The sequence below is a fragment of the Miscanthus floridulus genome, unplaced genomic scaffold (assembly GCF_019320115.1).
Source record: "Miscanthus floridulus cultivar M001 unplaced genomic scaffold, ASM1932011v1 os_1719_1_2, whole genome shotgun sequence".
In the NCBI taxonomy this organism is placed as follows: Eukaryota; Viridiplantae; Streptophyta; class Magnoliopsida; order Poales; family Poaceae; genus Miscanthus; species Miscanthus floridulus.
In genome coordinates, this window is record NW_027097882.1 from 6,407 (window position 1) to 19,365 (window position 12,959).

Consider the following 12,959-nt stretch of genomic DNA (forward strand, 5'->3'; position numbering starts at 1 on the left):
AATACTATTTATAAGCCAAGCCAATAGGACGTAGGATCACTCGCAACTGGACCTGGCTGGCCGGCCGCTATCTTGTCTTTGGTGACAGCTTGACACGCCGATCTGCACAACGATCAACAGAGCATCTTTCATAACACCTGTAGGCTTTGCACCACAGCCTGTTCGTTTAGCTATGGCTTAGTCGTAAACGATTGTAAATTTCCTAGCCGGAATAGTATTTTTCTCTCACACAAATCAGCCAGCAGTACTTCACGAACCAGCAACGATACGAACCAGCCAACCGAACAGGCTGTATATTGTTTTCTTTTATTCATTTGCCAGTTGCCATATACGGTTTGCGCTATAAGCGAAGTTTAAGTCTCAGAGATGTTGAAGGTGGCGGTCTTTGGAAAGTACGGTGTACGGAGTAGGGTTCAGCTCAGCATTTAGGCCAGCCCATGTTCCAGCCACCAGCCATCCTTTTGGAGGAAGTGGCCCAGCCCAAAGGAGCTGCTTGCTATGGAGGATTTGGATTATCAGCCCAAACACAGTGATTATCATAGTGACTTTGTATCTTATTTCGTGCTAATATTCTGGATCACAAAGTAGTGATTACCATAGTGATCACCATCTACAATCACTGTAAGAATAAGATCTAAACATTGCCTTAATACTTCTAAGTTCTAACTAGTACTCCCTCTATCTTCAAATACAATAAGGGGTCTAAGCAATTTTCAAACAAAATAACTAAATAAGGAACTTTTTTTGAAAGCACAAAATAAGGAACTTGGCGAAACACCACCTTGCGTCTTGGCCTCTCACTAATTAGGATAGATAGAGTCGCTAAGTTTTTTACTTTCCTTAGTTACATGCTGGCTTTTTAGATGATACCAAGTTTAAAATGAATCTTAATATTTTCGACCAAAAAAGATAGAGGACAGAGGGGGCCTAGAGCGCAGAATACCTTATATTTTGGCATAAATTTTGAACCTTCAATGAATACTTTACAGTACTTTCTCCATTTCAAATTATAAGTTGTTTTTACTGTTTTAGTTCATCCATTTTGCTATGTATCTAGACAAATTATTATATATCTAGATGCATAAAAAATGGATGTATAAAAAAAAATCAAAGCGACTTATAATTTGAAACTGAGGAAATATATATACTAATAGTAATAATCCTTTTGCCCAAAACACTTGACATTTAGAATTCTTAAGAAAAAAGTAACATGGAGGTAAAATCTAAAATGGTTCTTATGTCCATATTTATTAGTAGTTCCTATAAAAACACCGGCTATCATTTGGTAACCAAACATGTAGTTGCCATAATTAAGAAACCGCATGAGATTTTTTAAATCTTTTAGCTCTAGTTGCAGCATTACATTTGGAAAAAAAATAAAAATGAGAGAAAAAAATAATAGTCGAAAATGGCAGCAGCTGATTGGTCATTACACTTTTGCTTTATGGAAAAGCTCTAGCGGCTCGCGTCGTCACTATCGTCATCGTTATCCCCGTTTGTCGCCATTGATCAAACAGCCGAGCGTCTTCTCGTCTCCCTCCTTTGTCTCTACTCTACCCCCGCGCACGCGAACATCCCTTCTCCCCGCGCCGCCCCAAAGCCCCCCTCAACCGCAACCGCTGCAACTGCAATCCGGACTCCTCCCCGCCCTCGCAGCTCGCCGCTAGCGAAACCCCCCAATGGAGCCCTAGCGGCGCGCCCCACGTCTCGATGGTTCTCGCGGAGGCCCTGCGCGCGCGGCTTGCTGGCCACGCTGCGGCCGTGGCTGGCGGCGGACCCCGCGGACCTGCGGGTGGAGTCCGGGCCTCTTCGCCCGCGCCCGCGCCGTCGCGCGCGGGCTCCAGCTCGACGTCGCCGCGCTCAACGCCGCCGCCGGGGCGGGGCAGTCCCCGTCCTGGCCCGCCACGTTCGACCGCGCGGCCGCCGCCGAGGTCGAGCTCGCCGCCTCGCCTTGGGCCGCCCCCGCGATCGACGCCGTCGTGCGCGGCTGTGGACGTCGCGCTCACACTCAGGTATGATTGCCGACCCCTGCGTTCGCGCCGCCCGTACTGGTGGTCGGTGGAACAGTTATCGCTGCTATTGTGCTGAACCATTGTGGGCTTGTGGCATTGCGCTATCATGGAGTATTCTCATCCTGTCTTTGTGAAATTGATTGCTTAACTAAGAGAGTGACGCGTCAATGGTGTCTGTTCTGAAGGGAGCCTGCGCCGAGGAAGCAGCGGCCAGACTACAAGGAGTGGGTATCTAAGGAGAAGAAGCGAGTGCTTGCATCATTGGACCCTCAGGTACTTGCATCATTAGCCGCCTGTATTTTTAGTCAAGCTATTTCGATGCTTTGCTTAAACACTGACAAAACGTTCCGCCTCCTGTTCCACTTGTTAGGGTGAAATGTTGCATGAGATGATTGAAGGTGTAGTTAACTCCCTGGAGGATAAGTTAGCTTCAGTGTTTTCGACTGTGCTTCTGAACTGTGGTCAGGTGCGGTTTGACGATGTCACGATACAAGTTCGATACCTTGACGATTCCCATGTTTTGGTACTGAGGACAACCGACTTACGGTTTGGCCCTGAGCCTGTTTCCCGCAGCACTCTGTTCAGAGGACTGGTTGCGTCTTTAATGTCATCCAGAAAGAAGAATAATTTGTCTGTTGAATGCGCTGAGTTTGAATTCCTGATGAAGGAGAATGAATCTGTAGATTGCAGTGCATCTTTCAGTGGCGTATCTGCTTCAGTCAGATTGGATAATCTACAACTTTCTGGCTTTGGTGTTCATGTTCCCAAAGGTTGCTGGGAAATTTCACCAAAGTTTGCTCCTTCTTTGATGGTGATATTGGATATAGCAAGCCAAAAGGAAGATTATGCGGTTAGGAATGGCAGAGAGCTCTGGAAAGCTGCTGCACAAAAGGTTGACAGCTCAGTAGTGCGCCGAAGGTTTTCTTTAAGCAAAGCCGTAAGCTGTGCTGCTTTCTGGCGGAGCTATGTCCATGCTTATGTACTGTTGCTGACATTGGTAGGGTATCCCTCAGACAAGATTGTAGCAAGGAACTGTGGCGGGGTATCAAGGAACAAGAAACTCTTGGATACTATTAGACATCAGTGGGAAACTGTTGTTGGTCTGGAGGATAAAATTCCTGTAGAAGCTATTGCTAGAGCACGGTGCGCTGCACGTTCAAAACTGATTGTGTCACAGCAACTGAAAAAGCAGGAATCATCAAAGGCATTTCTGGTTTCTTCCTTGTTGAAAATTCTTACACCCTTCTTATATTTATGGAGGTTTCTTGTGTTCATATGGAGGTCAGTGTGGGCAACGATGGGCCCCAGAAACAAAGCATCATACCCATATATTTTTCCTGGTTCTACTTATGATGTTGACATGGAGTTTCATGTTAGTGTACACCTTGGGGAACTGTCTGTAACCTTGTTACCAGCCGTTGATTGTTGCACTGATACGAAAAGATCAGACAGAAGAAACACTCAGATTGAGTTAGCTTTGGTGCATCTTGTAATGAAGTCATTATGCTTACTTTACTCAGCTGGTTGCACCAAACAATCATTTTTTCTAGTTCTCGGGGAACTGAAGACATGCCTTTCCAGTGTCCCAAAGTTGGTACAAGCAGACAGTAGCAACAGTCCCAGGAGGAGTTCATCTTTTGGAACAGCAGAGTTCACCAAGGACACCGACTCTAGGATAATTCTCTGGTGCGACTCAGCTAGTATGAGCCCATTCTCCCGACAACAAGCCGACGGATCTTTTTACTTCAATGATGATTTGTCCACTGCCCTTATAAAGAGTAATATGGATGAGTTATGGTCAAATTGGATGATAGTTAGCAATGCATACAATGAATCCGGTGTGGTTCATCACGAAAAACCTTCTGTTATTTTTGAATTCAAATCTTTTCTCATTGATCCTTACAAAAGTATAAGTGGTTACCAGCAATGTAGATTCACAATTGGGAGACTAAACCTTGATTTGGATTATTTATGTGCTTCATCAACTTATCTGCTGTACAGACAGTTCATGCACCACAAACAGCCAAAAGAACTAACTGAAAGATCAGCTGATTTTTCGAACAGTGGTGATACCTGTCTAGACTCTACAAGTGGACTTGTTGACAAATTGAGACAATCGAATCATAGAATAAAGGTTGCAATGTTGGATGTGATTCCAGAAAACACTCTTCATATTGTAGCACTGGTTGCTGGTCCAAGTGTACGGTTATTCTTTGATAAATATAATATGTTGCAAAATAGCAAAGACGTATACAAGCCCTTGCTTTCTCAGATGAATAGCAGGTCCTGCATAGTTTTCAGTCTAGCATATGTGGAATGTGCTCTTTGGCCAGCATCTCTTTCTTCAACTCCTCCAAGAGCAAATTCTCATACCAAAGAATCACATAAAACATTTATTAGTGCGAAGGAGCCCCAAGAACATCATCAGCTACAAATAGAAAGTAGTGCAAGGAATGTTTATCCAGGGCATGTTATGCTTGATGCTTGCTTCATCTTTGCTGGTTTAAATCTTCTGATAGATAATCTAGAGGCAAATCAGCAGTCTCACATTTGTGGACCGCTGTCATGCAGTTTCCTGATTTCAGCTAGCAGGTAGCATTTGTTGACCTTTCATTTTTGTGGATGTGTGACTCTGAAAAGATTTTCGTTCAGTATGTTACCTAAACTATATTTTTGGTCTGGTATTTGGCATGAGAAGTTGAGTCTGAAAGGTTGTCTTATGAGAGCTGTTATAATAGTAGCATGTAATCCAATAAGCTATGATGAACAATTGAAGTTGTTTATTGTACCAACTGCTATTTGTTGTGGAATCAGGTTGCATGTTTCAACTGCATTTAATTCTTTTATTTCTCCTTGCAGGAACTATGTCTATTCCTTCTTTGGGGCGAGAAACGTCATCTCAACTAACTTAGAAGGAAGGATCATTGGTTTCCTAGCTTTCTTCTGCATGGATGAACTCTTCATGGTTTGCCAGGTATGCACAGCATTTTATATCATTTTTTTTGTCATTATTAAATCGTTTATTGATTTATATTTATCTATGCTTTGTGAGTGGGACGAATAATGCATGACTTAGATTTGCGTACATGTGAGAATTAGAATTAAGAACAACAATCGGAATTTTTCCCTAAATCATTTCATGGCTTATATTTCTGAACCAAGTATTCTACTCCTTATAATGTCTGCTTTAACTCACTTTACTTTACTCTACTTGTGGTGGTTATCAACACTCTGCAGCTTATCGAAAGCATGCATTTGGAGGCCTTGAAGTCTGATCCTGGAAACTTTAAGTATTCCGGAGATTTTATTGGAAGACTAGCATCGTCTTATAAAAAAAATATGAAGGGGAGCATAATGGAGCTTGTTGAACATATTGCCCAGGAAGACACAGTGGATCCTCATGTAGAACTCAGTGTTGAAATGCAACTTGATTTGGAGTCAGCAGACATCATCTTTAGTGCTTCGCGTGGTGGACTTTTGATAAATCCTGCTGTGTTTATCAATAGTTTTGTAAACTACATCAGCAGCTCACCTGTATTTGAGGGCATAGCAACACAGGAATTACTTGATGTATTAGCTCTAGGTGTTGGGTTCTGCATCAAAAGTTCTTCTGTGAAACTTCTGCTTAATGGAGAATGCAGAGACTTCCTCGTTAGTTTATCTGGAATTCAGTGTGTGATATTCGAGAATCAATCTCAAACGAGTACTTATAATGATATACTCCAGCATGGATACATATCTAGTGGCTTACTGCATAGCAAGAACCAGCTCATTATATCAGAATGCATCTTTCATATTAGTGTTGGTTCCAATATCAACTTGACTGACAAGAAATTACAGCATGAATCTAGAAGTCATCGCATATCTGCTTCTCTAGGAAATTGGTATTCAGTTAAAATTGAATTTACAGAGGTTTTTGTTGGAGACTACAGAATACACAGTTACCTATCCGAATTGAGGCAGCACAGCAAACATAAAATCTCGCTGTTGATCCATGATGATCTTCAGGTTGTCAAATGCAAAATCCAGGTGCACCTACTCCTCTTGAAGTCTTTTCTGCTGATTCTGCTAACATGGTTTCTGATTAGCTATATTGACATTGTTTTGCATGCTTTTATCGTGAAAATGTCCAGCTATGAAGCATTGGCATCCCTCCCCCTTTTTGTTCTCTCACTTTTAAGGCATACTTTATAACTGCTATTGACAGGGTGGCTTGATCTTTCTGGAAACAATTTCATTAGCTAAGCTTGTTCTGTGTTGCAAAGTTTACTTATGGCTGCTTGTGGATCTCTCACTGCGGGCAACATCAAACTTAGTCAAAGATAAGGTAGCTCCAATTTCTGCAGGAGGTGACTATATTGTTACCGACAGGTATACCGAGAGAGGGGCAACAACAGTGCCTTTAGGTGCTCATGTTCAAAGTGAGGAATCCCAATTGAGTGTCATCAAATGCCTTGATATTGAATTAACTTGGCTGTCCCTGACTCTTGTTGTCGTGGATAAATCAGGTAATTGTTTTATATGCCTATCCTTAGTTCAATTGTGCTGCCAATAAACTATATATCTTTTTCCTGCATTTAGGTACACATCAGGGATTAACTTTTGAAGTTGATGTGAGTCTTCAACAAATGAATCTTGGCATGGAGTTTTTGTTTGAACTGAAGCGCCTTTCGATCTCCACTGTTAGTAGTATCCGCAAGAATTCCCATGAACAATTAAGAGATGTACCAGGACCTCGTTTTCGATCCAGCAAGTCTGTTGATCTTTCACCTCAGTCTGAAATTCAAGAATATCTCCCATTTGTAGAAGCAGAGAATATGCGTACTTATGATCACGAAGCTCCTTCAAGCTCAAGTTCTGCACTTGGAAGTTTAACAGGCAACACATCACTAGATTTTTCATCACATGAAAATCAGATCCTGAAGCATTTCTCTGCTTATCTCAAGATCGAGAGAAAAAATTTGGATGGTCACTCCGGTTTGGAACATTTGTGTGGTGATTGGTCTGGAAGTGGGTCTCTTTCTGGTTTGGAGGTGGCAATGTCACTCTCAAACGTTGAGGTAATGCCTCAATCTCTCTCTCTCCTCTGGACTTATTATGCTTTGTCTGTAATTTATGGGTGACTAGTAGTTCTAGAAATAGAAAAACAAGTAGAGAATACAATAAAAATTAGGAGAACTAGCATCATTTTTTGACACCCTGTTATACATTCTAGACCAAATGGTTTCAATTGTTCTTTCCTCTCCATGTTCAGAATTGGAGCTTATTTGGCACATTGATGACTGCATATTACGTCTGTTTTCATCATTAATTCCATGGACAATGTCATATACTAACACCCTTGTTTTCAGCTATGAACACTTTCCCCCCATTTAACCATGATTCCTTGCAAAAGTTTTCATAAAAAATATATATCTTTTTGCCAACATGTGCCATTTGCATCCACTTCTGTGACAAGCACTCAGTTTTGGAGACATAAACTGAGAAAAATATCTCATCAGGAATATGGAAATGCATCCATTGCAGTTTATGAGTATAAAACATTTGGTCATGGCTATCCAAGTCAGATTTGGTCCAGGTCTACTACACATTATGTTCTATGAAATTACGAATCATCCAATGAGTATAGCTTCTATCTGCAGATGATCTCATCGCTACTTGCTCCTGTTTATGGGATAATGAGTTCTGGTTCAACTCAGAAGAAAATACAGTCTGGTGGCACCAGTCACCAAGCACAGCTAGATCCCATGGATTATACTATACCTGATGGTAATTCTGCTTAATGACAGACATGCATCTTATAGACCTAAATAACACTGTGCTAATCCACGTATTACTGCCAACAGGAGCTATTGTTGCTATAAGGGATCTTAATCAACAGCTGTATGTATCAGTCAAAAACACTGGAAGTACATACCAAGTGGTTGGTGCATACCATTATTCCCTTGCTGGTGAATGCACATTGTTTAAGGTTGTATAGCTTGATACCTTATACTAGAATTAATTTCTCTATTTAATGTTATCGCTTGATACCTATAATCCTATATACTGGAATTGATTTCTCGCTATTAATCATAGTTATCTACTAGGGATGCTGCGCCTATGTGGTTTTTAGAAAGACTATATCACCTTTTTTTTCCAGGTGAAACACCATAAGAGCTGGAGATCCAACACACAGTGTATTTCTCTTTTGTCTTTATGCGCAAAGAATAATGAAGGCAAAGAGTTGGCCCTTAGTTTTTCTCAAGGATCAGATCTCGTTGAAATTTCTTCTGATGTTGACAAGCCATGTTCAATTTGGAGCACACTTCCTTTCAGGGTTGATAGTTTTGATGATGACAGCGATGATGGAAAACCTTACAAGGTTATACCAAGAAGTTCGTACCATCTTGTTAACAAGAAAAACAATTATGGCATTGCATTTGTTGATGGCTTGCTAGAGTTTGTGAAAAAGCCAGGAAATCCGTTTAAAGTGCAGGTTTTTGATGAATCTTTTTTTTTCTGATGCTTCAAGACTAACTGTTAACCATATGAATTTGGACAATAACACTTACTTAGATGTGGACGATGATGTGCCTTTTTCTGTGAGGGATAGATTGGCAAGTGGTGCAAGTTCTCAACATGTAATCATCAATGTTGACAAGATTGTTTTTACCATCACTCATGAAGTATCTGATACTGATAATGTTTCCCCACTTGTCCAAACCTGCATAAGTGATATCCGTATTGTTACACAAATATTCCCATCTAAAATCAGGACTCTAAGTTCATTCAAAGTCTCAGCGCAGTACTTCATCGCACGAAGAAATCTGTGGTCAGTCTTCTGCTAATATCTATATTAGTTTTCCTGTCTAATTGTATTTTGCTGTTTCGTACAAACTGGCAAGGAGATTTGGAATTGAGTTCTTGCTATCTGACACACAGGGAAGAGCTCATCTCTCCTATCGCCTCCTATACGTTCTTTCGATTTAGGTTTCTTACCCCAGACCCAGTAACTAACTATGGAAAGACGGCCATCCGTTTCTTCTTTGAATTAAAGCAGGTGCGATACTTTAATAATATGCATGTTTCAACTGCACATAATTGTTTAGCTGCAATGTAGTTAATCTCACCTTTATTCTTTTCTTTTGATAGAAGGTTCATCTTTGTTCTTGCAGGTGGATATATTTATTAATGAGCTTTCATTTGACATCCTTCTATATTTGGTTGGAAAGTTAGACTTGATGGGTCCATATGCTGTCAGAAGCTCGGCTATCTTTCCTAACTCCTGCAAGGTATAAACTAAACTTCTGTTTATATCATTCAAGATAACCAGAGTTGAATTTCATTTTGGATGCATGAATATGAGCCACAATGTTACATCTACCTTTCTAATGATATGGCTGACAGCTCTGCGATCCTATTTTGCCATATTCTACACATTATTTCACAGTAGGGTATTGCATATATACTTATGTTCTTTTTTTCTCTCTCTGTCTTTTCCTGTTGCCTCTTTCTTGCATGTATGACCATACTAACCATTACTTCTGCAGATAGAGAACGGTTCAAGGTTGGCACTTGTGTGTCATTTTAAAGATAATGGGGATGCAATAATTCCTGGGCAACAGTCAACTTCAGTTTTCTTGAGGTCTGTTTATTTTGTTGGTTACTTAGATAATTCTTGTCATCTTAGCAAGGGATATGTTTAATGCTTTGCACATTGTCATCATTGGATAATGGATTATGACTCATTCAGTCCTCTGGATGTTGATCCTTCGCTTGCGCTTTGTATTCCACTCCTGATTTGTCTGACACTCCATGTTTACACATCCTCCAGGCACTTAACATTTGATGATAATATTTCACATGATCAAAATGTGGTTTCTATTTTCTTACTCAAGGAAGGGGTATTTTCAACTATTCCAATCAGCATTTCTCTCTCTGAGTCTGGTATTTTTGCATGGAGAACCCGCATGTCACCAGTCAAAGGTATTTCTTTCAGAGAATATTCATTCATAGAAATTTCAGCAGTTTTTAGATATATGTTTCCAAAGTTATATTTTTGTTCTGAGTCTGCTTGCTTTAAAGTATCTTTTGGTTCGAACTACTTTCCATTAACCCTGTAGACCCGAGAACCTTTTCTGGACCATTTATTGTGGTCAAGGTGTCCCATAATTCTGAGGTAGGAAAGCAAATGCTTTTGTACTTTTCCTTGCATAATGATCATTGTATTCTAATTTTGTCTTCTCATAATGCTAACTAAATGCAGGAAGGCTTATCTCTTTCAGTTCAACCTTTGTTGAGGATCCATAATAAAAGTGACTTTCCTCTTGAACTGCGGTTTCAGAGGCCAAACAAAGGTAGTGAAGAGGCTGCATTTGTCACAGTTAGAAGTGGAGATATGGTTGATGAATCTACTGGAGTATTCGACGCTATGGATTTGTCTGGTGGACCGAAAAGAGCATTGATGTCTCTAGCTCTTGGCAAGTAACTATACATTATCTTGGCATGATGTTGGTTCCCATTTTTCATGACGAAATAGCTCTTATTAGCTGCTAAGTTATTGCATGATGATCGATGGAAAACTATTGGAGAAAAGGGATAGGAAAGGCCCTCCATAGGACCACACTGTACATAAACTTTACTTAGTTTCCTTTTGGTATTATCTTCACTATTTAGTGTATATTCAAACATTATATCTTCTCGTATGGCTGATACCAGATGCTATGATCCTTAAGATCATTAGCTGTCAAGAGCCTGGAGATCGTGGGTAGGCGGCCCGCGGCTACGTAGATCGTAGCCGTCAGCCGTGTCTTCCGATCTGGAGATTATACCCCTCACGGTGATCGGGCTTGAGAGTCTTTGGGGAAGAGAGGGAGGGTTTAGGATAACTGATCTTCCTTCCTTTATCAAATGGCCCTAGATCCATACATATAGCCTCTCGGGCTGTTGAAAAGGAAACTAACTAATCCTTGATTCTAGCTGTTGAAAAGGAAACTAACTAATCCTTGATTCTAGGGAAAGATAGCAAATCAAATCTTCCTTCTTTCTATCCTAGCCACTGGATGTTCCCTGCGCATCGCGCGTGCTGGCCTGGGCGTCGCGCTCAGCGCGCTCCGCGGCCCGCCTCACGTCGCGGTTGCGCCTGCGACGGTGGTAGCTGTGGCCCCACATGACATCTCTCGCCCCCTCGAGACCCAGCTCGTCCTCGAGCTGGAAATCTGGATATGAAGCGCGGAAAGCGTCGAGGTCTTCCCAGGAGGCCGAAGAAGCAGGCTCGCCGCGCCAGAAGACCAGGACCTGGGTGACGCCACGTGCTAGGCGAGCCTGAGTGACTCGGTCGGGAGCTGGAAGCACCGCGCCATGCTGGATGTCCGGCAGAGGAGGTGGGGTGGCCGGTGGAGTGCCACTGAACTTCTTGAGGGTCCCGACGTGGAATACGTCGTGGATACGGGCTTGCGGAGGTAGCTCAAGCCGCACCGCGACCTCATTGATCTTCTCGATGACCCGGTAGGGCCCCAGGTAGCGGGCCTTCAGCTTGCCCGACGTGGTGCGGGGGAGGGACGTCGCCTGGCGCTGATGAAGACGCAGCAAGGCCCAATCGCCAACGGCGTAGGCGACCTGGCGATGATGGCGGTCGTAGTGCAGCTTCTGCACCGCCTGGGCTTGCTCCAGGCGATGGCGGACCTCGGCGAGGAACTCCTCGCGCTCCTCCATGTCGCGGGCCACAGCTGCGACACGGGTCTCGCCCGGCTCATACGAGCGTATGGTCGGAGGGTCGCGGCCGTAGACCACCCGGAACGGCGTCTCCCGAAGCGACGACTGGAAGGCCGTGTTGTAGACGTATTCTGCCCATGGCAGCCACCGGAGCCACTGGCGAGGGCGATCTCCTGTGAAACAACGGAGATACATGACTATGACGCGGTTCGCTGCCTCGGTTTGGCCATCCGACTGGGGGTGGAAGGCGGAGGTCATGTGCAGCTTGGTGCCCATGAGTCTCATGAGCTCACGCCAAAAGACGGACGTGAACACCGGGTCCCGGTCGGAGACGATGGACTGAGGCATCCCGTGGAGGCGGACGATGTTGGTGAAGAAGGCCTGGGCCACGGACTCGGCGGTATACGGATGCCCGAGTGCGATGAAGTGGCAGTACTTGCTGAAGCGGTCGACGACGGAGAGGATGACCGACTTCCCGTCGACCTTAGGCAGCGCCTCGATGAAATCCAGCCCTATGTCGGCCCAGACCATAGATGGCACTGGGAGGGGCAGCAAGAGACCCGCCGGCCGTAGATGCTCGGACTTGAATCGTTGGCACGTGGCGCAGTCCCGCACGAAGTCCTGGACGATGCGGCGCATGTTGGGGAAGTGGAAGTCGCGCTGCAGCCGGTGCCAGGTGCGCTGAACGCCTTCATGCCCATCGTCATGGATCGCAGCAACAATCTCCTGGAGCAGGGGCGATGTAGGCGGGATGTAGAGGCGCCCGTCATAGAGTACCATGTCGTCCCTGACCGCCCATGGAGCGGTTCTGGAGCCCGCGCGCACCTCGTCGTGGATCGCGACCAGGGCAGGGTCGATGGCCTGTGCCTGGCGGAGACGGCTGATGTAGTCAAAACGCGGTGCCGAGATGGCGCGGAGACCGCCCATGCTGTCCTCCTCAGCATCGCGACGCGAGAGGGCGTCCGCCACGACGTTGGTTGCCCCGGACTTGTACTCGACGGCGAAGTCGAAGCCGAGCAGCTTGCCAACCCAATGGTGCTGGGGAATGGTGGCAAGGCGTTGATCCAGCAGAAACTTGAGGCTATGGTGGTCCGTCTTGACGAGGAAGTGGCGGCCCCACAGATATGGCCTCCAGTGCCGCACTGCGAGCACGAGGCCAATGAGCTCCCGCTCATACGCCGCTAGGGAGCGGTGTCGTGGCGCCACCGGTCTGCTGAAGAAGGCGATGGGATGGCCCTCCTGCAAAAGGAC

General features: G+C 44.2%; 1 protein-coding gene across 1 annotated transcript in view; it reads left to right on the top strand.

The window, feature by feature from the left end:
- Window positions 1–1,524: 1,524 nt before the first annotated feature.
- The window catches only part of LOC136534263 (uncharacterized), a gene marked incomplete at its 3' end in the record, with an annotated part of 32,063 nt that continues 20,628 nt past the window's right edge, over window positions 1,525–12,959 (top strand). The window contains 20 exon segments of the mRNA XM_066526718.1: window positions 1,525–1,740; window positions 1,742–1,810; window positions 1,812–1,988; window positions 1,990–2,012; window positions 2,198–2,285; window positions 2,383–4,604; window positions 4,872–4,986; window positions 5,250–6,041; window positions 6,220–6,520; window positions 6,594–7,072; window positions 7,655–7,781; window positions 7,859–7,983; window positions 8,155–8,505; window positions 8,507–8,826; window positions 8,937–9,054; window positions 9,170–9,286; window positions 9,545–9,639; window positions 9,829–9,980; window positions 10,118–10,173; window positions 10,261–10,474. Of these exon segments, the coding sequence (XP_066382815.1) occupies window positions 1,711–1,740; window positions 1,742–1,810; window positions 1,812–1,988; window positions 1,990–2,012; window positions 2,198–2,285; window positions 2,383–4,604; window positions 4,872–4,986; window positions 5,250–6,041; window positions 6,220–6,520; window positions 6,594–7,072; window positions 7,655–7,781; window positions 7,859–7,983; window positions 8,155–8,505; window positions 8,507–8,826; window positions 8,937–9,054; window positions 9,170–9,286; window positions 9,545–9,639; window positions 9,829–9,980; window positions 10,118–10,173; window positions 10,261–10,474 (5,971 nt within the window).